The sequence below is a fragment of the Herpailurus yagouaroundi genome, unplaced genomic scaffold (assembly GCF_014898765.1).
Source record: "Herpailurus yagouaroundi ecotype Mexico unplaced genomic scaffold, PumYag 166, whole genome shotgun sequence".
Lineage (NCBI taxonomy): Eukaryota > Metazoa > Chordata > Mammalia > Carnivora > Felidae > Herpailurus > Herpailurus yagouaroundi.
This window is the reverse complement of record NW_024412407.1, coordinates 32565785-32591999: the sequence shown is the minus strand read 5'-3', so window position 1 is coordinate 32591999 and position 26215 is coordinate 32565785. Positions and strand designations below refer to the sequence as shown.

General features: G+C 38.4%; 1 protein-coding gene across 4 annotated transcripts in view; it reads right to left on the bottom strand.

Annotated features, from left to right (window-relative positions):
* Positions 1-1982: 1982 nt before the first annotated feature.
* EPS8 (EGFR pathway substrate 8, signaling adaptor) overlaps positions 1983-26215 on the bottom strand; it is a 128490-nt gene continuing 104257 nt past the window's right edge. For 2 of the 4 annotated variants that reach the window (XM_040488817.1, XM_040488818.1), the window contains exons 15-20: positions 24428-24536; positions 23398-23541; positions 13643-13865; positions 6338-6518; positions 5065-5194; positions 1983-3290 (exon numbers count right to left, since the gene is read on the bottom strand). In XM_040488817.1, coding sequence (XP_040344751.1) covers positions 3177-3290; positions 5065-5194; positions 6338-6518; positions 13643-13865; positions 23398-23541; positions 24428-24536 — 901 coding nt within the window. In that variant the 3' untranslated portion in view covers positions 1983-3176. The remainder of the gene's footprint in view (positions 3291-5064; positions 5195-6337; positions 6519-13642; positions 13866-23397; positions 23542-24427; positions 24537-26215) is intronic. The other 2 variants (XM_040488814.1, XM_040488815.1) reach the window with 1 other exon arrangement.

Genomic DNA, 26215 nt, shown 5'->3' with positions numbered 1-26215 from the left:
ACTGGGTAAAAATTAAAGGAGCATCAATGAACTTGGGAAAACATCAAATGGTCTAATATACATGCAATTGGGAGACTTTCAAGGCTAGAAAGGCAGGAGGGACAGAGAAAAAAAAAGGAAGTAATAATTGCTGAAAATGTTGCCAAATTTAGTAAAAACTGCGATCCCACAATTCCAAGACGCTCAGTGAACACAAAGAACAAGAAGAAAACTACACAAAGGCCACGCCATAATCAGATGGTTTAACCAGTCAAGAGATCACCAGTTTGGCAGCTGCAATTAATCCAGTAGCAGTGGGTGATTCTAGTTTCTAGTTACCCCCCCTCCTACATTTTCAGAACCAATTTCCTTACCCCCCCCTCAGAGATACGAGCATCAAGTGTCCAGAATCCTCTCCTCAAAGGTCTCTGTCCCAGCTCCTCATGGCATCTCTCCTCTGTGCTCCTGAAGCACCAGCACCAATGCCAGACGGTGCCTCCCCCAAGGCTCTGGATCCAAGATTTCTAGGTCCCTTCCCCCAGACTTCTAAACGCTAATAAACCCAAACCCTTCCTTTGCTCCCCCAGACCAAGGTGTGGAAGCTGCGTCCTGTTATTACTCAGTGTTGTCTTTTTGCCTATTTAACCAATTCTTTAAGTTAAATACCATTTACACAAGAGAAGGATGAATGCATCTTGTTAGGTGAAAGTATGAACTTTTAAAAATTATTAGATGGAATCTCAAATAAGTATAGAAGAGTAAGTATACAGGCCAAGTAGCCAGAACTGGAATGGATTGTTTATTGAGCTCTTTCAAATCTACCCCTTTTCTCATTTTTATGATTTGGGGCTTTGCCAGGTGTGTTCCCAACGGATTCTGCCCAAGGAGTGTGCTACAGGCAGACAAGAAGCTAGAGGGGGCAAGGCACTTGCTCCCTTCTGTTTTACTTCCTGATCATATTAACATCACCCTCATAATAGTTCTTTACTCTAGAAGTAGCAATTGATCCCCAGCAGGTTCCAGTTACCGGTTTGTTTGTTTTCCCCCCACACTCCCGAGCGGCCTCACTGTGCCCTCAAGGAAATCTGAGTACCAGCTGGCTGGCGTGGTCTCCTGAGGTCTGCATCCCAGCTCTGTGGGTTTGCTTCACTGTTTTCTCAGCTGAATTCTTATCTGAATTCCTGAGGCAATGGCACCAGACAGATTGTGCCTCCGTCTCAGAGGTTTGTGTACCAGCTGTGGGGTCTTTCCTCTAAACTTCTCAGGTACCACAGACCAAACTCCTCAGATGTCTGGATCCAAAGTCTGCAGTCCCTCTCCCTCAAAGATTCGAAATTCTGTTAAGCCCAGTTCTCCCCTTTGTTACCAGAGCCCAGAAGGAGGTAACTGCTTCCTGTAATCACCACTGTGGTGCTATTTTCCATTGGAGTTTTATAGCATAAGGACATCCTTATAAATTACACCAGTTCTTGTAATATCACTTATGTCACAATACACTCAGGTTATCTCACCTTTCCTATCTGTTTTCTCTTGTCTTATCGAGAGAAAATTTTCCACATTTTCAGAGATTTTCAATAAGGGCCAAGTTATAAATGTGTGCCTATGCTTACGACATGGAAAAGATCTAGAGTCATGTTCATCATTCTCTTGGGAGGAAATTAGACCTAGGAAGCTGTTTCCTTATCTACAAAATAAAACTCAGAGAGTTACTGCAGAAACCTCAGGAAGCATTTCTGTGGAAGCACTTAGTAATCGTAAGTGCTGTGCACTTTTGTTTTTACTACTGTGACCAGTTCTGACTAGATGGTAGAAGGAAAAGATAATGAAACAAGAGAGGTGGAAAGAAGAGAAACCAGTGAATAAAGTATTCTAGAATGGTTTTTACCCACTCCGAAATATACTGGAAATCAATCAAAAACACAACAAATAAAAAAAGGGCGGTCTCTGTTCTTCCCATTCCATTCAACCCTGATCCACAGTCTACATACCAAAGACCCCATTTGTCAATGAGACAGAAGCCATTTATTAACATACAGCAAATACTGTTTATTGCAGACTTTCCAGCTGACTCATGTGAAAAAGGCACTATGAAAATTAATGAATCTAGATAATCTCTCTAAATGGATTTATGTTAAAATATACAACATTCTTACATAACATCTGTTTTATATATGTGAAATAATATAACATTTAATGACAAAAATTGTGTTTCCAAAAATAACATTTGTTGAAGGTTAAGTATCTTTCTTTTCTCTATCTAGAATCTTTCACAGGATTAAAATATGTGTAAATTAAGTGTTTCTTATTACCAGAAAAACTTGACACAGATAAACACATAAAATGGCCCCAATATCCATTTAACTACTTATATCAATATTCAGAACTGAGGCTTTCATTAGCAAAATACTGTAACGCACACCACACACCAGTAGAATGTGGGCTACTTCCTGTGATACGTTCTGACAGTATATGACCTCTTTTCCACTTGTGCTTTCTCATATATAAGAACACAATATAGATAATAAGCAGAATATAAACTAAATCAAAACACAGGCTATACAAGGAGTTGTGATCAACAGAGCCATGATACATAAAATGTCTTGGGAATGTTCCATAGGTTTATATTTGCATGTCCAAGGCCTTGTTGTATTTTACAGTTCATTAAATGTTTTGATTTTTTTAAAAAACTGTTGGCATTAAGAACTTTAAATAAATCTAAATAATTCTATCATTGAGTATGTCAAAGAAGAGACCTAAGTAAGCAGAGGCTAGCCTACAGTAAGCTACACTCTGAATGACAGACACCAGAGTCATGGGCAAAACTGAAATCAACAGATTTTAAATCATGGGCAATATCTTTGTTTTGCTGCAAGAAATAAATTCACCACTGTCAAAAAAAAAAAAATGCTGGCTTATCCACTGAGATGGGGATGAAATAATTAATCCAATAAAGGAAATCTGACCTTGGTAAAGTAGGCAAAATATTTCCCAAGGGCAGAACATCTATTAAAATCATTCAGTTTTAATAAAAATAATAGGCCAGGAAACAAGTCCTCTGATTTCTTATGTTTGCATTGTTTCTTTATGGTGATAAATTAAGTATTCCAAGAAATAAGGATCTGACATTCCCTTCATGGCTTCTTAAAACAAAGCACACTGGAATAATGCCAAACATTTCAATGGAGTTTAAAAACAAATTAGTGACTGCTCCCCTCATCAAAAGATTCCACTCCCGAATCACTAGCAGCAGCACTGATTTTTTCCTGTCGTCTTCGCATGATTTCTTGCAACTCAGAGCTGCCGCTGTTATCCTGAAAATTAAACATGGTCAGACAAGATGGTTACTGGTTTGTGCAAGCTGCAGGTCATGTAATGAAATGGTTCAGGGTAAAAGTCCTTTGTTTTTCCTCTAATATCTCTTGGGGAAAACTGAAGGCTGCCCTTCATGTAAGTGATGCTTCTGGACTTCACTAATCCATCACATGTATCATTTTCTCATTTATGGGAAGTCTTAAGGCAATTCATTCACTCTTTTACTTGAACATGATAAAGATAAATTAATAATGTATGTGGAATGCCCCAGACTCCCTGGGAGAAAGAAAATATGTATACAATAAACATGATAAGATGGTGAATTATCAAAGAACCCTCTTAAGTCCAGCAAGATGTTCATCTGCCTTTAGGGGATTCTAAATTAGGCTCAGAGACTGGGCTCAGAATACGCCAAAGTTCCCTTCAGAATACACGAAGGTTCTGACCCTCTGACATCATGTCAGCTCTCCTCCTTGCCAAGCCCTACCTACGATCCCTGTGCATCCTCCTTATTCTGCTCTCATCAATGAAAGTTTCTGGCAACTCAGATGAGTAATGTAAAAGATGGACTAGATGCAAGAGAAGGGTATAATGGGAAGGCAGTTGAGGAAGGTGAAGAACCTCAGGTACTCAGTCTGCCTCAGCTCACATCCAGAGGAATGGCAGCCAGAGATCAAGAGATACTTTTGAGGACAAAGTATAGGCAGTCTGAAACCAAGGAATTCGGGAATTCTGGAACTTTCTATCCTACTCTTAAGAAGTAATTTTATATACTCTCAATAAGATTAAAATATATAATGGTAAAAAAAACTGCCTCAGAAAAGATATAGTTCTTATTCATATTCAATAGAAAGAAAGCCTAATACAGAACACCCCGGGGATTCATCTAATATGGAACTCCCAAGATCAGGACCATAGGAAACATTTCCAAGGAAATAAAATTTCTCCTAAGAGTGGTTACAGGGCTGCATGCATGAAGCTACTTCAGTCTGACTTATTTAACTGTTGAATTTAGAAGATACACCTGCTAGAGAGAATTATGTATCAATTTTACACCAAAGCCAATATCCTTTCATTTGAATCGAAGCATAATTTTGTGAAAGTTATTAAGAGCTGTGAGATGTAACAGTTTGAAACTACTACTCTTACACAGCCCATTTTAAGAAGAATAGGATATTGGAAGGTTAAGGATATTCAATCTAAAAAACATTCATTCTCTTCCTTTCGTACACACAGCTAGGACTAAATAATTACTCTTCAGCACTATTTTCAGGGATCCCTACCTACTATTGTCCCTCTGATTATTTAGATATATAACAAGACCTAAGACACAAAGCCAGAGTTTTAAGACCTTAAAACCACTAACCTACTGGAATCCTCCAAACTCAATATTAAGAACAGGCCAAAGAGTTCTGGCCTCTTAAGGCATTTACTCACTTAGAAGTGAATGTCCATTATCGTGTTAAAATTTAAATTCCTACAGAAGTAGTTAATGCATATAAAATCAGCACATTGGGCTTTTCATTAACTGTTCAAAAGCATATGCTCCAAGCTTCATGTTACAGGAGCATTTATGATAAATTAATCTTCCTGCAAATGGTCATTGATGGTCTCCAAGGATAAATTGTAAAAGCTGAGTCAAATTTAATTCAGCTCTCTGTGAAAGGGAAAATAACCAATGTGGACATCAACAGCTGATTTCAGAGCTTTCAATTTGCAGACCACTCTCCTGATTAATGCAGAAAAACACCACCTCAGGTTGACAAGTCCTACCTCTAGCGCAGCTTTTTGTACAGTGATTTGGCTAAAGACTCTGGACCCTTCAGGGCAGACTGTCTTCAGTTCATCTTTATTGAGAGAGAAAAGCTGTGCACCGTTTAATACTCCAAGACTATTGACAGTCCTGAAAAACACAGAAGAAAGAAAAAGAAATGCAGCATTAAAAATATTATCTAGGTAAAACATGGGGTACCTGGGTGGCTCAGTCGGCTGAGTGTCCAACTTTGGCTCGAGTCACAATCTCGTGGCTTGTGAGTTTGAGCCCCGCATTGGGCTCTATGCGACAGCTCAGAGCCTAGAGCCTGCTTCGGATTCTGTGTCTCTTCCTCTCTCTGCCCCTCCCATGCTCATGCTCTGTCTCTCAATAATAAATAAATGTTAAAAAAAATTTTTTTTAATTATCTAGCTAAAACAAAAGAAAAAAATTTCTGGTCCTGCTATAACCTCTCTTTTCCAAGTGTTCCATACAATGAAACTCTTATAAAATGGTACTTTGGTACTTATTACAGCACTAACAAGGGACTCTCGTGATGATGACCTTGAGGCTATATAAGATGATTATGAAGTATCAAAAAGGAGCTGATTGTGTTTAGTACCATTATTGTTGAGTACCAATTCCTTGAAATACGGTGCTTCATAGGGGAAACAGATAACTTTCTAGTAACCGGGCAACAGACTAACCTGTGTATCTCATTCACTCATGTTGGGTATGTGAGTTTATAATATTAAAGTTCCCTTAAATATGTATTACTGAAATAGTTCATTGTATCAAATACACATTTATTATTTTCAAATTTTTAGACTATAAATAGAATCTTTACCATGGGTTTACCAAGGGAAAAGCTCTATTATGTTATAATCTACGATAGGTAACTTATTTTTTTATTTGGCTGAGAATCTACATTTTGCAGTCGATAAAAAGATATGTCCTCCACGGTCTGGGGAGTCTAGCTAAGTCTTTTGTCCTACCCTGTGTAACCTGATGTGAGGGAAAGGAAGCTACCACCTCAGAGCTACTGACAGTTTGCTTAAGGGACCGATGGTAAGGAGACAACATCACCTACAAAATAGAGCACCACCAAATTGTAGTTATTATTATAGTATAGAGTTTTAGCTGTAAATATCTACAGCTATTTCCTGAGCATGGAACATGTGCAGTCTGGGCTCCCCAAAGTTTTAAAGAGTCATTTGTGGCGTCTTAGCGACCAAACTGAAAAGAAGGCAGATTTTACACAAAGAAGTGTAAAGTATTCCCAGAGACACTTACACAGGGCTGAACCCCTTTGACTGTAACCATGTCTTCACGTCTTCTGGTGTGGAGTCATAAGTGATATTGACAACTGGCACGTTCTGCCGTGGCACGTGGAACCTCTTCTGTGCGGCACTCCGACCAATGGTGAGTCTGTGGATGAGCTCGTCCTGCACTTCCTCCATCTGAGATTTCCTTCCTAGACACCAACACAGAGTAGGTTATTTCTGAAAACCCCTAACATGCGTCACTCTCTCTAGAACCCAGTGCCAAAATCCTTTGACCCCAACTGGACTCATAATCTAGCATTCCCACCATCTTCCCTTTCATCCTCACCCAGTACAAATCTCATGATCAATTACTGAAATCACTCCTTGGCTCTTCTCCTCTCTCTTCATTGTATTCATTTGGCAAAACCCCACCCCTTGTTAAATCTTACTTTCTGCTTATTCTGTGCCTGCACCTGCACACTGCATATAACACAACAATGCTGAATGATCTCATGTTAAATTCATGAATATGAACCTCAACCATGCTGTTAATGTTTCCTGACAATCGCACTGCATTTCCTTAGGCCCTGGTCTCAAGTGGGGGAAATTTTGACCCCAGAGACATCTGGCAATGACTGGAGACACTTGTGGATGGCACAATGAGAGGGGAGGAGGAGAAAGAATGCCACTATCACGTAGTAGGTAGAGGCCTGGGATGCACAAAACATTCTACAGTGTCCTTGTCAGTCTCCTACAACAGAGAATTATCCAGTCCTGTGTCAACAAGGTTGAGAATCTGCCCTAGACCAAGTAAGACAAGTGCCCTAGACCACTGTTAGACAAGTATTTAGTATCTTCTTTCTCTGCAAACTTCCAACACTCATTTCCCAATTCTCACCCTGAACTGATGACTTCACTTTCCTAATGTCAAATAAAATAAGTTATAAGAGAACCTCCATAAGTTCCCCTAGTGGTTCACCTACCAGCGCTTTCCTCATGCATCCTTCCTTCCTTCCTTCCTTCCTTTCTTCCTTTCCTCCTCCCTCCCTCCCTCCCTCCCTCCCTCCGTTCCTTCCTCCCTCCCCCTCTCCCTGCTTTCCTCCCTCCCTTTCCTTCCTCCCTTCCTCCCTCCCTCCCTCTCTTCCTTTCTCTCTTTCTCCCTCCCTCCCTATTACATTATGGATGAACTGTTTCCGTGCTCCTAAGGAAGGGCCACCCCTCTATGTGTGCACTAGACCCCATGTCCTCTGCCTACTTATTTTTAATGTTTTATGTATATTTGAGAGAGAGAGAGAGAGAGAGAGAGAGAGAGAGAGAGAGAGAGAGAGAGAGAGAACAGGAGCAGGGGAGGGGCAGAGAGAGATGGAGACACAGAATCCAAAGCAGGAGCAAGGCTCAATCTGTCAACACAGAGCCCAATGCAGGGCTTGAACTCACGAGCCGTGAGATCATGACCTGAGCCTGAGCTGAAGTCACAAGCTTAAACGATTGAGCCACCCAGGCGCCTCTCCTCTGCCTATTTAATTTCTCCTCTACTTATCCTAGGTTCTCCATTTTCCTCTTTTATTGGATCATTTCATCAGCATACAAACACTATCATTTTGTGATTGTTCCTCTTGCCTTTAAATAAACCCTTTCTTGACCCCGTGTGCCTCCGAGCTATTGCCCATTTCTCTGCTCCCCTTTTCACAAATTCCATGAAAAGCTGTGTGTACTAGCTGACTCCTATTCTTGTTCTCCAATTTTCTCTTGAACTCACTGTTAAAAAATAAGACTTCTGGCCCCATCCCTCCACTAGATTTTGCTAAACTCCTACGGTCAATTCCCAGTCACTGTCTCACGTAACCTACCAGCAACATATGAAGAAGGTGCTCACTCCTTAAAATGCCTTCTTTCTGTGGCCTCCAGGACACCACACTCACCTGATTTTCCTCCTGTCTCGCTGGCCTCTCCTTCTCAATATCCTATTCTGATTCTTCTCATCTCCCCAGTAAGCAATGTTGAGGCACAATGCTTGGACCTCTCCTCTGCCTGCCCTCACTCCATCAATGAGCCATGTGCCCTTTAAAAGCTGATGACTACCAAAATTACTTCTCCAGTCAGAACTCTGAAGCCATATATGCCAGCCATCTTCTTGATATATTCATTTGGGTATCTATTAGGTAGCTCAAATATAACATGTCCAAATCTGAAAGGCTTCTCTTCTTCCTGAAGCTTGCTTTTATGCTACACTTCTCAGCTCAATTCACGGGAATTCTATTTTTTCAGTTCCTCTGGCAAAATGCCACAGAGTCATGCTCGACTCCCCTTTGTCTTCTATTACATTCAATCCATCATCAAATTCTGTTAGTCCTATCATCAAAATATACGAAAAATCCAACCGCTTTGCTCCATTTTTTTCTGTGACCAGCTTGGTCTGAGCCACGGGCCTATGTATGGCCTTCCTTCTATTCTCTACCATGGCACCCTGTGCTCCTTCATTCGGTTTTCGATACAACAGTTAAAATGGCCTTTTTAAAATATAAGTCAGATATTGCAAGTCTTCTGCTCCAAACCTTTCCAAGTAATACAAATTACTCCCAGTGAAAGGCCTCAGAGAACCACCTCCTGAGGTAACTCCACTCTCCCCTGGAGCCCTCTGCTCTCACTCACGCTGGGTTCCTTGACGCTCTTGAAATTTAAGGGCCTCTGCCTGGAATGCTTTTCCCCCAGAATCCACTCAGTTTATTCTTTCCCCTCCTTTAGATTTCTCCTATTTAAAATTGCAACCCCCTTCCCAACAACATTTCCCATCCACATGGCTTTATTATTCTCCAAAACCACTTACCCCCTTCTAATATGCCTCATCAACTCAATCACTTAGGTCGCCATCTCTTGTTGTCAAAATACATGCCTGAAGAGAAAAGGGATGTTTGCCTGCAACAGCTGGAGCAGTTAAGTATTCAGCGAATGCTCACTGAGTAAATGAATGACTGAGGCATTCTGCTGACTTTTTCACTAAGTGAGACTTTGAAAGGCATCATATACAAACTCCTAAATTAATAGCTAAGAGAACGGAGGTCAAAAGAGGAGAGATGATGCATCAAGATCACACTGTTGTTAATTAGCAGAATTTAGTTAGAACTGGATTTCCTGACTTTCAGCTCACGGTTGCTTTATGATCAAAGTCATTGAATCTACCTTTGATTAGGTTACATGTTATCCCTCTCCCCCACCCATTTTATGCTTATGGGAAATATGTGTATATGCACATATGTTTATGAGAAAAATGGGGAAGAAATGAAGGTATAGGAAAGGGAATAATGTATTTGTGTATTTTAAAACATTACAGATTATATTATATATATTACATATATAATAGACATATTAAATATATATGTACATACACACATATATATATATATATATATATAGATAGATACATTATTTGTATGTTACCTTCAAGGATTAAATACAAAAACTGATACAGTAATCCAGTTAACTGATTACCTTGGCAACAGGCAATGACCTGGCCTCTTTTAAAGGAGATTTTTGTGACCACTGTTCTATGATCTTTTTTCTCTTCCTTTTCTCTTCTTTTTTTTCACCCCCAGGGAGAATGTTGCAGAAAGTGTTCAAGTCCTTGAGAAGTAAATGAAAATATGAAATAACCAAAAAGTGTTATTTCAGTCGAATTTTTTAATGCCTTAGGCATTCTGGGAACCTTCTGAAGAAGGCAAAAGACAGAAAGAGGAGAAATGAAGGGAGAGAGGGAGAAAGAAGAGGGGGCTAGGGAGGGTGAGAGGGAATATTACTGACTGATCATTTAAGTAATACACTACATGCGTTTCACTAGATAACTCTTTTAACTCACTGCATCATACTGCCACACAGAATACGAGTACATCTCAAAGAAATCAGAGAGAAAAAGCATCACCACACTAAAAGACTTGTTTTCTTATCTACTAACTTAGCCACTGCATGAACATTTCTGGTCCACAGCATACCTTCCATGGAGTACAAAAACTTCTGCTGTGCTCCTGACTTTCGGTTTCCATTTGCAACATTCTAGCACACAATAACAAACCAGACTAACTCTACACCTCGTTCTGAAATAACACTTCTGATTACAAAAGATTAAACCCAAATAAAAGGACTAACATTTCAAAGGAAGTGGAAGAAATGCAAAATAACTAAAGCATTGGTTTCTTCAAAAGTGATAAGAGGAGAACCTTTTTAAATCCTGCGATAAACCAATTTGAATAGCTTCTATGACACATGGCTCTCAACAGCCAGTTTGAATAGGCAACCATAGTTACCTTCAGCAAAAGAAGTGTCATTCTGTCTCACTCCTGCTACCTGCTAAATTTTAAAAACAGGCATGCTGGGGCTCAGTTGGTTAAGCGGCCGACTTCGGCTCAGGTCATGATCTTGCAGTCCATGAGTTCGAGCCCTGCGTCGGGCTCTGTGCTGACAGCTCAGAGCCTGGGGCCTGCTTCTGATTCTGTGTCTCCCTCTCTCGCTGACCCTCCCCTGTTCATGTTCTGTCTCAAAAATAAAATAAACGTTTAAAAAAAATTTTAAAAAAACAGGCATGCTTTTTTCCTTGTTTATGGCTACTTGGTAACTTTTTTTTTGAGTTGAGTATTCACTTTCCAGTTCCTTCCATTTTAATCACAAGGCTAAGCAGTAAGCAGAGAATGTAGGAAAGCATAAAAGGTTTAGTTTGAGAGAAACCTGGCTATCGACAAATACACATTTTGGTATGTCTGTCTGGATCTAAAAGACTTTTGAGAAGCCCCAACATTCATTCAGAAAAACCGTTCTCCAAAAGCGTGCTCAGGAGAAAGCTTTCACGAAAATAATTCGTTTAGAAAAAGAAATACATTTATTTAATATGAAACTATGCTTCTGAGTGAGATATCTTTAAAGAGAACTTTGTGTAAATACATGGGAAGTTTTATTATTGTAAAGAAAAACATACAAATGTTAATTTTGGAAGAAAGGTTTATACTTTATATGCCAATGTCACCCTTTTACTTATGAAAAACAGATTTGAAAGTGATGAGTCACAATTATCAGGAGAGTTGTCTATCTTGAAAGTATTCAAACTATGCCTCTTTCCCATTAGGTTATTCTTAGTTTCTTAGACTAGGACAAAGAACAAACTGTCCCAACCCACAGACTGTTCCAAATGGGGGCTAGATGCCTATGGAGTCTGACCTAGGCCTAGAAAGACTAACTACAGTCCACAGTGTCAAAGATCACTATGCTGATGTAGCAAAGAAGGGACGGGTTATAAACTTGTGGTAAAAATGAAAAAACAATGTTCATTTCTAGGAGAAAAATTTTCCTTAGGGAAATCAATAAACATATTTATAGAACTTTCTCATCTCAAAACTACGTCTTTAAGTGTCTTTGAAAAAAAGTAAAAGCATCTTTTAAAAGAATACACAAACATTCAAAAAACTTCAGCAGCATATTATGCTTATATACACTGACATGTTCTCGTACACACACACAGTTTTTGCAGCACAGTTCACCATTTCTCTGAAATGTCACTTTTCTGTTCGTCTTTTGGTAAGGTCGGGATATGGATAAGAAGGTGATGGATCAACTTTACTTTGGGAAAGAAAGTAATGTATAAAAGTAGGCTAATGCTTATGGCATTTAGCCAGGATTTCTAGGACTAAACAGTAACATACGTGTCTTCTTTTAAATTTTTAAAAAAAATTTATCAAGAATGACCACAACTGACTAGATGTGGCTCTGATTTACTGAAATAAGAAAAATGTAGGGTGAAAATTGGAGTGAAGGATCCAGTCATTTGACTTTGAATCTAATCATCGAATCTCAGCTTTAAAGTTAACAGTTCAATACTTGTATCTGGATGGCAGAGGTGAGATTTGACAAATCTGGGAGTCATTCCTTCTCTAACAATATGGGCAGTACTGAAAGAAATGGAAATGGACTGATCATTTGCAGTAAAAGTATGTTTACATGGAGAGAAGAACCCAGAACTGAGCCCTAGGAGAGGCCACAATGAAAGAACGACAGACATCCTTTATACATATGCACACACAGGTGCATGTGCACACACACAGATACTCTTCATATACTTTTATCATATTGAGGAAATATCTTCCAGGCTCTAGTGTTCCAGGAAATTTTACATGTCAAATATAGGTAAGGCAAAGTAATTTTGCAATACTTATACAAACATAATATGAAGATTAAATAATAAGAAAAATTACCTTAGAAGTACCTTCAATTCTCAAATTATCTATACTGTTGTTTAATGGCACTAATGAGGATAATCCAAGGTTTGCCATAGTGTCTTTTCTTTTAGTTTTTAAAATCTGGTTTTCACAGAAACATTCATGTGAAAAATCAAACTTAAATTTATGAAAATATGAAGTTGAAGTCTAAATCAAATGAAATCTGAATTGGAGGGCAAATTTGAAGCTGGAATTGGCAGGTTGACTTTCTCAAGCAAGTGTGAGTGTGTATGTGTCGCAAATATGTGGAAGAAGAGCCGGGACACCATGATTATGACACTGAGGATGACAGCAGCGAGCACTGGCTGACTGCTTACTGTGTGTCATATTGGTCACGGCCAAACAGAGTTTTTCAACCTCAGCATCCACGACATTTTGGACCAGATAATTCTGTTGTAGGGGGACTGATCTGTTCATTGTAGGATGTTGCTAAACATCCTTGGCTTCTACCTATTAGATGCCAGTAGCCTCTACCCCACTGTGATGAAAACATGTCTCCAGACAATACCAAATGTTCCCTCGTGGGGGGTGGGTATATAACCATCTCTGGGTGAGAATGACCGATCTAAATGCTTTAAATGTATTACCTTATTAAATCCTCACGATTATCCTATGAAGCAGACACCATTATTCTCCCCCACTTTTCAGATACTCAAGTATAGAGAAGATTATTAAATTCTTGAAGGTCACATGGCCATAAGTGGTGTTTCACTGTACAAACTCGAGTATGTCTGGCACCAGAGTCTGCATTCGACCACCACAATATAGTGGAATATGCATAGACATGTATACAATAGAGAGTCTGCATTCGACCACCACATAGAGTGGAATATGCATAGACATGTATACAATAGAGATTAGAGAGAACTTCATGCTTCTTAGAACTACCTGAAGGACAAGAAACTAGATGAAAAGTCTTTGCAATCTGTGAAGTACCATGCAAGTATAAAGGACCACTATTTATATTGGATAATGTTTAATACCAGTAGAACTAATAATAAACAATATTTTATTACTTAGCAGTGCTTTTAATTCACAGAAGAAACTGTATATTTTTGCCCCCCTGGCAAACTTACGGTCGACCGGAAGTTGTTTGTGTTTCTGGTTATCTCGCACAATACTACCACCACTGTCACTGGAGCTGCTGTTCTGACGGGTTACATTTGCTGGGACCTTTGGCACAGAAACAGGTGCTGGAGTAGAAGGAGGAAGGGGTACAGGAACAGGAGCAGGTGTTGGAGGAGGTGATGGAGCAGAGGGAGTATCCGTTGGTCTTGGACCATATTCCATCCTTTGTTTCTATAAAAAGACAAATAATTAATTAGAAATTGCAGAAATATAAAACCTAGGCTAGGAAAACAATTTATACTTTAACAGGACATTGTTGGCTATTTATTTGTAAACTTACCTGCAAATCCATAGCAAATTTGTGTGTGTGTATACACACACACACACATACACACACACACACCTCCAATCCTATATGGTAGAATGATCATTAAAAATCATCTTTTAAATATTCTACATATTTTTTCAAATTCAAAATGTAAGTTAAAAAGTCAAAAAGACATACTAGTAGGAAACAGTAGTATTAATGATAGTAATAAACGTCAAAAAAATAAAATTTGAACTTGGAATCACACAACACCAGGGTGGGTCAAAAGATTTCTGATTATTTTACAAATTCCATCAATATTAACCTCTAACTGCATTGGAAGTTTAAATATCAGTAACATAAAGCAACATTTAATCCTCAGTTTAAAAGTATGCTAGATTAAATAATATTTAATTCTGCTGCTTCCCATGTAGTTTGTTAAGAAAAAGGGTAATATCTCAGTAGATAAAATATCTCAGGACTATGTTTTACAATAAATAATTTTAAAATGCTGTTAATTTTTTCAAGCCTTAACACTTTCTGCCGTCCTTTTAATGTTAGCTTATTAAAATCAGAAATTTTCCTTGTTAAACAGGAACGCTGTGGGGTAAGTGGTGGGAGGGTAATGGTATGGTCTTTAAATGTTTATGACTGCAACTCGAAAACATATATTAAAAACAGTCCATGTGGGGATTTGTATTAAAAAAGGTGAATGTGTTAATATACACAATAACAGTGGTGCCTGGATGGCTCAGTCAGTTAAGGGTCCTACTTCAGCTCAGGTCATGATCTCACAGTTCGTGGGTTCAAGCCCCGCGTTGGGCTCTGTGCCGACAGCTCAGAGCCTGGAGCCTGCTTCTGATTCTGTGTCTCCCTCTCTCTCTCTACCCCTCCCCTGCTCATACTCTGTCCCTCTCTCTCTTTCAAAAATAAATAAACATTAACAATTTTCAATAAAATAAAATAAAATACACAATAACTTTCATTAAGTTTTAAATCATGATTGTTAGGCTATTAGAAAACTTTATTTATGTATATTCCCTATTAAACTACACAGGAGAATTAAAACTTTAAACAAAATAATCTTAACTAATAGATAACTGCAATATAACAAGTTCCAAATTCTCAAAAGGCAGTATTTGGGTGCTTTTTGTTTTTTGTGTTTTTTGGTAAGATCAAAGATACAGAACAATGACTTATCATTTAGGTAAAGTTTAGATACTGCAGTGGCATGATTTTAATTATGCTCCTATTCAAGATTAGCAGAAAAAAATGCAAAAACGTAGGCCTTTTGGTAATCTGGTCCTTTGGTTAGAACAGTATGTACTTTTAATTCCTAAATTGGCCCAAATATAAGGTGGTATTGATTTTAAAAGAAGGCTCCCCAATTTCCACAGAGATGAAAAACATAAAAATACACAACACACACCGTTTTTAAATTAAATCATTACTCAAAAAATTTTTTTAAAAAAGCAAAAACAAAAAAAACACACTATCATCACAGTTGCCTTCACAGCAAATGAGTCACACCTGTGGAAACCGGTGTGGGAAGAAACCCGGTTCTTCTCTGCTGTTTCTCTAAAAGCTACCACTCACCAGCCAGTGGGGTGAAGAAGGTGGGAAGGGTATCAGGCAGAAATGAAAGCAGAACCGAAAGAAGGGTTTGCAATGCTGCCAGCTATTGGGATATACAGAGGGGGGAGAAAGAAGGGAAGAGGGAGGGAAGGAACAGAGGGCAAGATCCATAAGAGCGTGCCACGAAGTTAGATGGGACAGAAGTTAGATCAGAAAGAGAGGCTGCTGATGCCCCCGGCATTGGAGGCCTAAAAACGTTCCTGATATATTCAATAATAGAGTTCATAGTATTATTATTATTATCATCATTCCCCATAAAATAATATTCCTATATTTGGGCCAATAAGACATTTAAAAGCAACCAAAATACAGCAAATATCACCAAAATGTTATACTTAGCACACACCAAAGTCATCTGATTAATGTAGATGCAATGTTCCTTTGACAAGAATAGCCTTTGCATGTAATTTCATAAAGGGTCAGTGAATTCTCATGTTAGGATCTCAAAAGTGTCAGTTTAAATTGTTATTTTTAAAGCTTAAACAAGCAAACAAAAAATCCTATCAGCCCTGCATTCCATGATATGATTCATACTTTCTGCTTTCATAAAAACAAGAGCAGCTAGTGTTCTGCTATCCATCAAATAATACTGTGAAAAATGGGATATGCTGTGTGTTACTGTCACAGTCAAGTCTGAAGACAGGCTCACCAAAACTTGTGCCTCACCTCATTTCCGTCATTGCTGCATAATGCAACTTTATTAGTACCAGCTGACAGAATAATAGGCTTAAAATACATGTCGTTGATTAAACAGAAACCATATGAAAACTTGTCATGAATTTACTTGCATATTTCCCCCTTTTCCTGATCCTTTCTTCCTGCCTCGTGTCTCCAACCCACGGAATGAAATGGGGGAGAAGTGTCTCCTCAGACCATCAGGACCTGCTCTGAAACAGCAACCAGGGCAGCGTTTCTGTGGAAGTCGACTCCTCACTCTTGGTGCGGAGGAAACAGAGCATCAGTACTGACTCTTGAAATCACTTCTCTGTGTCCCTCCCAATCTTCTTTACTCTCCTTTACCCACCACGCAGTTACTGCTCTTCCCTTCATTATTTCTGTCTCTTGGAGGCAGATCCAAATTGATGGCTCAACTTCCAGGAAGTCTTGGAGAGTAGAACCATACCCTGCACCTTCTTCTGAACCAAGTGCTGAAGCTCTAAATCCTGCCTCCAAAAACTCTTGACCAAACTCTTCCTGGTTTGCCCACAACTCTCCCAGTGTTAGCACTGGAAGTCCCAAGTCCCTAACAACCCTCACTTTCGAGCAAACCGGCATGACTGGTCACCTTGAAGTGGACCAACTTCTCTATAGTGACTGTCACCCTCCTATCTCCCACAAATATATTTAAAGTTCTGTTTAAAACAAAATCCGTCTTCTCTTTCTCTGAAAGGAGTCAGAATGACTAGAGCCTATGGCAAATTTACTTTCTTATTGATAATTAAGTCAGAATGAGTCACTTTAGCCACTAAAGTTGAAATTCTCCAGGATTAAGGACAGTTATTTAGAGATAAGCTCCTGATTCATGTAAGAGACTGCTTCAAGGGGAAGTTATGCAAGTAAGCCCAACCAAGCCATTGAAATTGAACTGTTCTTAAAATTTTAACCTACACATTTTTCCTCTAAATTTGGTCTCTTTGGAACTCTGCAGTGGAAAAAAAAAAAAAAGGCACAGCTGGAACATTTGGAGGGTGTTAAGTCCAGAAAATGAATCCAAAAAATGATATTAAAAAGAAGTGCCATGAGGGAACAAATGTGGGTTACCTCTGACAGCTCGCCAAGTAATTGCTATTAGGAAAATGGAGCAAACCACATTAAATGAGAAATTAACACAGGAGATGGAACTAAAATAGTATCAGTTACAATTCACATCAAATATCAGAACACGTGAGCAAATTATTTTTTGACAGTAAAATTACCTGCCTACAAATCAACTTATATAATTAATTTCCATCATTCTTATCTAACAATGGAAAACTAATTATATAGAATCATGCTACAGTATAAACCGTATAGAGTATTTCAGTATCATGGTGTGTTTTAGGGAGCTTTAGGTTTAAACTTGTAAGCAGTCTCAACAAAATTTTGTAATTCTGCACATGCATGTTGGGCAGTCATTACTATATATAAATAGTAACCATATATAAGTCACCTAGATCCATAAGATATATAGATACATATGAGAGAGAGACAGAGAAAGGGAGATGGCTTTACAAATTATTGCAAGAAATACTGGGGAAAATGTCAACACATAAGGCAGAATAAAAAGTAAACATCCTTTTCTAAAAACCATGCCTTTAATTAATAAATAGAATGTTCTGAGATTAATTTTGAAAACACATTTTAAAGAACTGGGTACTATCAGGAAGTAAGTCTACTGGAACGAATACGAAAACATCTTTAGTAAAATGGTCACTGTCCAGCAATATCTGAATATCTGGACTGAGCTTGAAAAACAGAGCATTCATAACATGGGGTGAAATTAGTGGTGTTCGTGGTTTAAAAGTCACAGGAAATATTTCCTTTCCTATTTTAGGGCTATTTAAACATGCATTGAGAAAAATACCACAAATTTGTATCTAGATGGGATTGTAGAGATTGTTGACCCCTTCCACTTCACAGCTGAGCAAACTGGGCACAGAAAAATAAAATGCTTTCTTGAAGTTCACACAGCTAGTTAGTGACAGATTGGGGCTTTTTGCGTACTATCACCATATCTCTTGCTAGGAAACAGAGAAGACAGGAAATTTTCTGTTTAATTCACAGGACTGTAACGACCAGGTATTCATAATTATTGGCACCTTGGTAGACTAAAAATATCTACAATAATAATAAGTACGTAGACTTAATAGTAAGTGGAAGACCCATTCAGTCAAGCCTTTGAGTACACCAGAGATAACAGGAGGGTGGGGTTAGTTTCTGCCCTCATACAGCATGAGAATCCATATGGGCAAAAAGGTAATTCTAGTAGATGAACAGTCCTAGTGCCAGAGGTCTGGGAATCAAATCAAAAGAGGTATCAGGAAACTTTATGTGGCAAGTAGATTATATGGGGAGAAAGCACCCTGGATGTTGATCTGTCGCCCAGCTAAAATATAACGAGGTACTGGAATGCACTACAACAAAATTTTTATCAAAGGGTATATCATTTTTCTTCATTTCTCCATAGTCTCTCATAAGCATCTACTTCCTTTTCCCTGTGGTTTCAGTTAATCTTTTCTTGATGTTCCATATCTTTTATAAATTCTGCATTACTTCCCTCCCTTTTATTGTCAAAACTCTGTGGAACCCATGGGGGAAACACAATAGGTGGGAATGGCTGTCTTTACAGAGCTGTTAAAAATCACTCCAAATGTGAGGATATTAAATAACCTAGACTCTCAGGGACATTGGTGGCAATTCAACACCTATTTACTTCTGCTGCCAGGTACTAGCATCCCTGCTATCAGAAAAGAATCTCCAACCGAAAGTGTCTGAACAACAGCAAGTACTGCTCTTGTGCCTTTCACCGGGGGACTGCCATCATTCTTGACAGGAAACACAAGGGTAGGAAACAATAAGAGTCACAACTGTGTGCACTGTTAAAACATTTGATGACTTGTAGACGCCACATGGAACAGTTTACATCTAATTCCCTAGTCCCACTGTTCACAAAATGTCTACTTTCTAAGTAAATTATGTAATTTGGATTACCTTCCTCAAGGATGAAAAAAAAAATGGAAGAACTGATGAAATCTAAGGAATTGGTAGATAAGGCAAAAATTCCACTCTGAGGATGGTGATTATCAGATTAACTTTTATCGCAATACCATGCATGGTAAAGTTATTCTGAGAAAATGTCTCTTAAGCATTCATAGAGTGAAAACTGTACGTATGCACAAAATGAGAAAATCGTTTCTAAGCATGATTCCCATTATTGATTGAGTGCATCAGACCATGGGCTCTGAATCCAGCGTCCTGGGTCCCAATGCCAGTTTCACACAGCTGTTAATTGTGCATAACTTACTTTTCCAAACCTTAGTTTCCTCATATGTGAAATGTGCCTGCTTCATAAGGTTGTTGTGGGAATTAAATGAATCAGTATTTGTGACGTCCTTAAACAATGCCTGCACTCGGCATGAACACTGACTACTGGCCATTATCTACTCGGAGGGTAATACCATTGCTATCAGTGCATGTGAAGGAAGCTTAAGCAATTAATCATTAGGTATCATTCAGCAGTCCAGTACAGGGATCTAAAATGTTTTTGCTAGAAGTAGTTTCTTGGGTGCCTGGGTGGCTCAGTCGGTTGAGTGTCTGGCTTCAGCTCAGGTCATGATCTTGTGGTTCGTGAGTTCAGGCCCTGTGTCGGGCTCTGTGCTGACAGCTCGGAGCCTGAAGCCTGCTTTGGATTCTGTGTCTTCTTCTCTTTCTGCCCCTCTCCTGCTTGCGCTCTGTCTCTCTCTCTCTCTCTCTCTCTCTCTCAAAAATAAATAAACATTAAAAAAAAAGAAGTTTCTTTAAATTCCTTCAAAATTTTGATCTCAATGGATAGAAGATACCAGGGGGAAAAGAATGTCACCAATTTCTTTTTCTTTTTTAATTTTTTTAAATGTGTATTCATTTTTGAGAGAGAGAGAGGGAGAAAGAGAGAGCACGAGTGGGGGAGGGGCAGAAAGAGAAGGAGACACAGAATCTGAAGCAGGCTACAGGCTCTGAGCTGTCAGCACAGAGCCCGATGTGGGGCTCGAACTCATGAACCGTGAGATCATGACCTGAGCCGAAGTCGGTCACTTAACTGACTGAGCCACCCAGGCACCCTTATCATCCTTTTCTGAGGAGAGAGAGGGTCACTGGTAATGCTTCAAGAACAAAGGAGCAAAGCTGTGGCAGATGGCTTGGTGATTCCGATTCCAGACAGCAGGCTTTTATGGAGGACCTGCTCAGTCCTAGGCTTTCTGTCTTCCTTTTCATCAAATGCAAGATCCTGGCACTCAATAAATATTTGGGAGGTGAATAAGGAGATGAATAAGACACAGAGTTGTTCTTGATTTGTTTGTAATCTGGTGGAGGTCTTTTAGGCTAGAGGGTTAGGATCACTGGAATTTACATAAATATGTGGTATCTTTATTGTCGTTTCAAAATAAGCCACACAGTTTTTCTTTAGGTATATTAGACCAAGGATGCTTTTGTCTTTTCCATCTTATTCTACCTAGTCACTGTGTGTGTGTGTGTGTGTGTGTGTGTGTGTGTTTAGGTTAAGAGCTCTGCTTTTAAAAGGTATTAAAAAGAGTTTATTTTTTAACAGCTCCTGAAAACTTCGGGCTTAGCCCAACAAAACCACCAAAATCTTGTAAAATTTTAATAAGCAGTCTTGACAATCTGCTATCTGGCATAAATCCTACTCTAAAAGAATTCCTTTTCTCAAAGCATCTATAACGCGCGCGCGCACACACACACACACACACACACACACACACACAGCTTCTATAACGTTTCCACATATATCACTGTATTCAGAGCTGCATCCAGAAATTTTTAGAAGACAGTCAGATAGTGTTGAAAAGTTTAAAAGGAACCAGCCCAAACAGGCAATTCCCACACATTTCTATTTACATAAAGTAGCAAAACAAACTCCTGAAGCTTGTGAGCACTTAAATTTCTTGGTTGTGCCAAAGTTGACAAAAATGTAAGATGAGGCTCTGTTGGAGAAAGGAGGAATAAAATTTATGTCCTCAAAAAGTACTCTCCCTACCTATGATATGTATCAACAGTTTTTCTTTGGTTTTAAACAGAAGCAACCTTTAAACAGAAAAGTCAACTTATGGCTCAGGCCAAGAATCAAGGAAAAGACAAGACCAAACAATAAACAGACAAAGGTAAGAGAGGTTAAATTCCTTAGGAAATTGCTGGTGGGGTAAAATACTTAGTTAGAATTGACATTATTTGCATGTTTCGGGTATTTTATTGGAGTTTGCTCATCCCTAGTAAGGATGCACACAAACAAAACTTTGGATAATTGTTTTTAACTCTTGACTCCTGTTCATATGCAGCATCTAGGGAGAGTCTCTGTGAACAGTGTCTCTGATAGCTTATTACAAGTTAACTGTTAAAAAGTTAAATTTTTAACATTAACATTGCATAAACTCAAAGGGTATATACTCCATCACTGTTCTAGGCATATATTTCACTCTTTAACACTGTTTAAGGCATTTGGTCCAACTGTCTACAGGAAAGAAGGTAAGGAATTGGCACTTATAAACCAGGCGGAAGCCTATGTTATGTCAGGTAACCACATCTCAAATCAGAAAGGAACTCAGGAAAGAAAAAGGTATTCAAACTAAGTTAGAAAAGTCACTTCAAAAATCCACAGGAAATTGGAGTAGTAGACCATACCTTGAATAACTCAAACTCCTTCTTTGGCATCAAAAGCTAATGACAAATGATGAACATAAAATAAGTACATAGTACGTATGCACATCAGGCTAGCCAAAACAAGCACGGCAAACAGAATTTCCACCACATCACCTTAAGTTATCAAGATACATACATTGTACAATAATTCTTTACTTTATAAGTTTGCATGGGGCGCCTGGGTGGCTCAGTCAGTTGAGCGTCCGACTCCCGATTTCAGCTCAGGTCATGATCCTAGGGTTGTGGGATCGAGCCCCATGGTGGGCTCCACACTGAACATGGAGCCTGCTTAAGATTCTTTCTCCCCCTCTGCCCTCTCCCCTCTCTAAAATTAAAAACAAAAAAAAGTTTGCTTGACTCTTGGATTCTAGTAAGGCCAAAAGTCACTCTGGATGACCACAGGACCTATACTCAGTGTGAACACTATGAGGGGCCACAAGTAATGAATGGTCATGCAGCAGAGGTATGATCACCATCCTACATGTGGACAGCTGTATCTTACTAAGCCTAGACCTGGCATGAACATCAACTCTGTCACTGGACAGCATATGTAGCTTCTCAAGTTTATGACATTATTATGGGGTCAGATGTGATTTTTTGCTGAAGATTCTGAAAATTAAAATAATTCTTCCTGGGGGCATGATATAGAAACTACCACAGGTTCATATGTTACATATGAGACAGTCCATCCATTCCGCCTCTGCTAGCAGACTGGACTCTAGAGGTTCTGTCACAGGTCAAAAATCCCAAGTTAAATAGTAAGTGGATTCAGATGTTCGGGTGAATGAGCTACCAGAGTTAATAAAGTCCTGAAGATGTGTCATGTGACTCAAAGATTATTTAATGATCAACAAGAGAGAGCCTGATCTATCTACCCTATGTCGTAAGTATATTTTAATCTTAAAATCAAGAGAGGACCAATATTATAGTCCAAATGAATACCCATGTGTTGGTGTAAGGGGGGGGGGGGGATGAGTGCAAGTTCAAGGTCAGTGACAGAACATTTAAGAGAATAAAGGCGAAAGATGGTGAAGATGAGCCACCCTCCAGCCACTGTCCCAGTGCCACCCTCTATGAAGAAACCACTGGATAGGAAGGCTATGGGCAAGAGTGAAGAGGCAGAAATACTGCTTCTCCGAACATCAGAAGGACTATAGGATGTGTATGAAAAAAAGAGAAGGTCACTTACTGGTAAACATTTTAAGCAATTTTCTGAAGAAATAAATCAGAAAAAACGTATATATAATTGTTTCCTATATCTTTCGCCATTGTCCCCCTCCCCCGCTAACCCTAGGAAAAAAACTATACAAATTGTACAACAAATTAAGTCTCAAAATGATTAATACACAAAAGGTATTTAAGTCCCATTTTAGAGTAATCAATTTGAAAGTTTATAAAAGTTAAATTTTGCTAAAAAGTCATAATAAATACCTGTATGGTATGCGTGTATGGTGGATCAGCACGCCCTAATCCAGATTCTGGAGGTCTCACAATATCCAAAATGTTATTTGGCACAAATCCAGAGTCTCCACTTGCATTTCGAACCTTCCACCATTGTTTTCTATCATCAAGGATCTGTCATCATGAAAAAAAATAAAGGCATCATTCCATACCAAAACCAATCTATGAAAGAAGTTTCGATTTTTATTCCTTAGATCAGGAAACTCTTTTCACTTCTAATAAGCTGACTTACTATCAACACACTGTGGGTTGAATGATTCTCAGGAGTTACACTGATAATCATAATTACTAGTATAAAACATGTATGGAACCACTACTGTGAATGTACCCAAGGTCCTCATCACCTGCCAAGAAGGTTTAACTGTTTATGCTATCTGAAGCATGGAAAGATGACTAAGATGACATGTTTGGAGAGGTCTTTTGTCTACACCCTTCAAACAGGAAGGAAAAGAATGGAAACCATTCTTTTTATAAAAACTATCATGACTGTCCCACATTACATATTAAAGAAGATGAACTCCGAGTTATGATCTAAGAAATGGATTCGAGAGTCACGGTAGATTATTCCCAGAATCAACAGCTTACTCACTGATGGGTACATTTGTGCAAGGGGACTATGACAGGAAGAAGGAAACGTTTTCTCTCGTTAAAATATTATGATGTATCTACATAACTAGCCTTGATTCCAAAATGGATAAATCCCAGAAGAAAAGAGGACCAAGCCAAGAAATTCAACCTCTGTCCTCCCCACCAACCTCCGTTTTTCACCCCCTCCCCCCAGAAAAACCCAACAAAAAAATAAGATAAAGCAAGCTCCCCCTCCTAAATAGATATAGGTATCTATAACATGCTTTTATCCTGGATAAAATAAAATGACATTGACCTTGGCATTTTTTAAGAAGGTTTAGATATATACCAAATACAACATGCAGTATATTGTATACAATATACAAAATAAATCCACTTTATTAAGAGTATAAAAAAGGTAAAATTCTATTACCTCTAAAATATCATCTTTTAGAACTGAGAGCTCACTGTTGTTCCTTGCCACAAAGTCATACTTGGATTTGGCATACTTCTTGGGTTGTGCTTTCAGTAGATCATAATTTCTATAAAAAGAAAGAGAAACGATCATTTAGTGAGCTCTTCCTAAAGGCTGAAAACAGAAGTAAGACATTAAAGCAAATCAATGCCAATTCCTACCAGAAAACATTCTGACAAATTATTACAATAATAGTTTAGTTTATTATATTTCATAAAATATGAGAACTGAACAAAACTTTGGAGTTATTACTATTAAAATGAGCAACTATGGCCAGTACAAAACTAAATAATACAAAAATCATAAGGTTAGTGGATACTAAGCCAAATACAGAATACAAATCTATGAATTCTTTGTCCATTAAATATACCGGGACATTACTTTGTTAATTAGCGACTCTACCATGAAAGAACTGGGATAAAGATCAATGGTAGCATTTTTTATAAAATTAAAAGAGACTGAAGATAATTTCCATAGTAGAAATTTAAATTATATGTTGATTTCACTAACTCAAGCAATGTCTTTAATTCATATTTAAAAATTATGACTGTCAAGTTTTAGAAAAGCTTTGTCCAGTTCCTAAATTGCAAGGGTAGGTATGAATTAAGAGTAAGACTAATAACACCTCCTAATTAGTTAATCCATTCATTCATTATAAACTTATTTTAATAGTAGGAACAGGTCCAAGAGTCCTATGCTTTTTTAAAAAGAAAACTTTCTTGGGGCATCTGGGTGGCTCAGTCAGTTAAGCACCGAACTCGATTTCAGCTCAGGTCATGATCTCACAGTTCGGTGAGTGAATTGGAGCCCTGCATCAGGCTCTGAGCTGGGAGAGCAGAGCCTGCTTAGAATTCTCTCTCCTTCTCTCTCTGTCCCTCCCTCACGGTCTCTCTCTCAAAATAACAAAAACCCAAAAAAACCCACAAAACTTTCTTAAAAAACCAAATACTTCCTTTAATCATTAAATGACCACTAATAAATTTAACATAACTACAATATACCTCTATATGTAATACAAAAATTGATATATCAATAATGCACTACTATTTTCTTCATTTCAATAATAAAACACTTTAACTGTTGTTTCTTAATTTAAGTCCCTCATTTTCTCCTCCATTTACGTTTCCACATTTCCTTACTCATTTCTACAAGGGAAAAAGCAGAAAGGAACTAAAGACGTTTGTTCATCTTTCCCCTGTCAAGTGGCCCACCAGGGTCCTCTGGAATAATGAGTCGCAGCACAGCCAGCACGACAATTGTGACACAACGTATTCTGCCATCAGAGGTAATTGGCAACCTCTTAGTAACTCCAGAAGAGGAAAGGGACAATGAGAAAAGATGACCCAAAAGCTATGCTACCTACTGGCTATTTTTGATATAGTTTTAAAAAATAAGGAAAGTGAGAAAAGTGACATTATAGCCAAATAATTATTATATATTAATAATAATTTAACAGCTGTTCTGTGGGCTTCCTACCCCTTTTCCCTACTTTATATGTTTACATTCTATTTAGATTTCATTTGGGGGGATAAAAAAATTCAGCCACTCCAAAAGTCAGAAAAACAATAATTTCAGTTCTCTATCTTTCTCTCTTCCCTCGTGTTCCCTTCCCATGATCTGGAAAATAATCACCATTAATAATAGAGAGTTGAGTATACTATAACAGGGCAGAATAACTCTCCGCCACTGTGTTTCGGAACCAGTGAATTAAAAACAAAAGTTTGCCACAGCTCTCCTTGAAGTCTT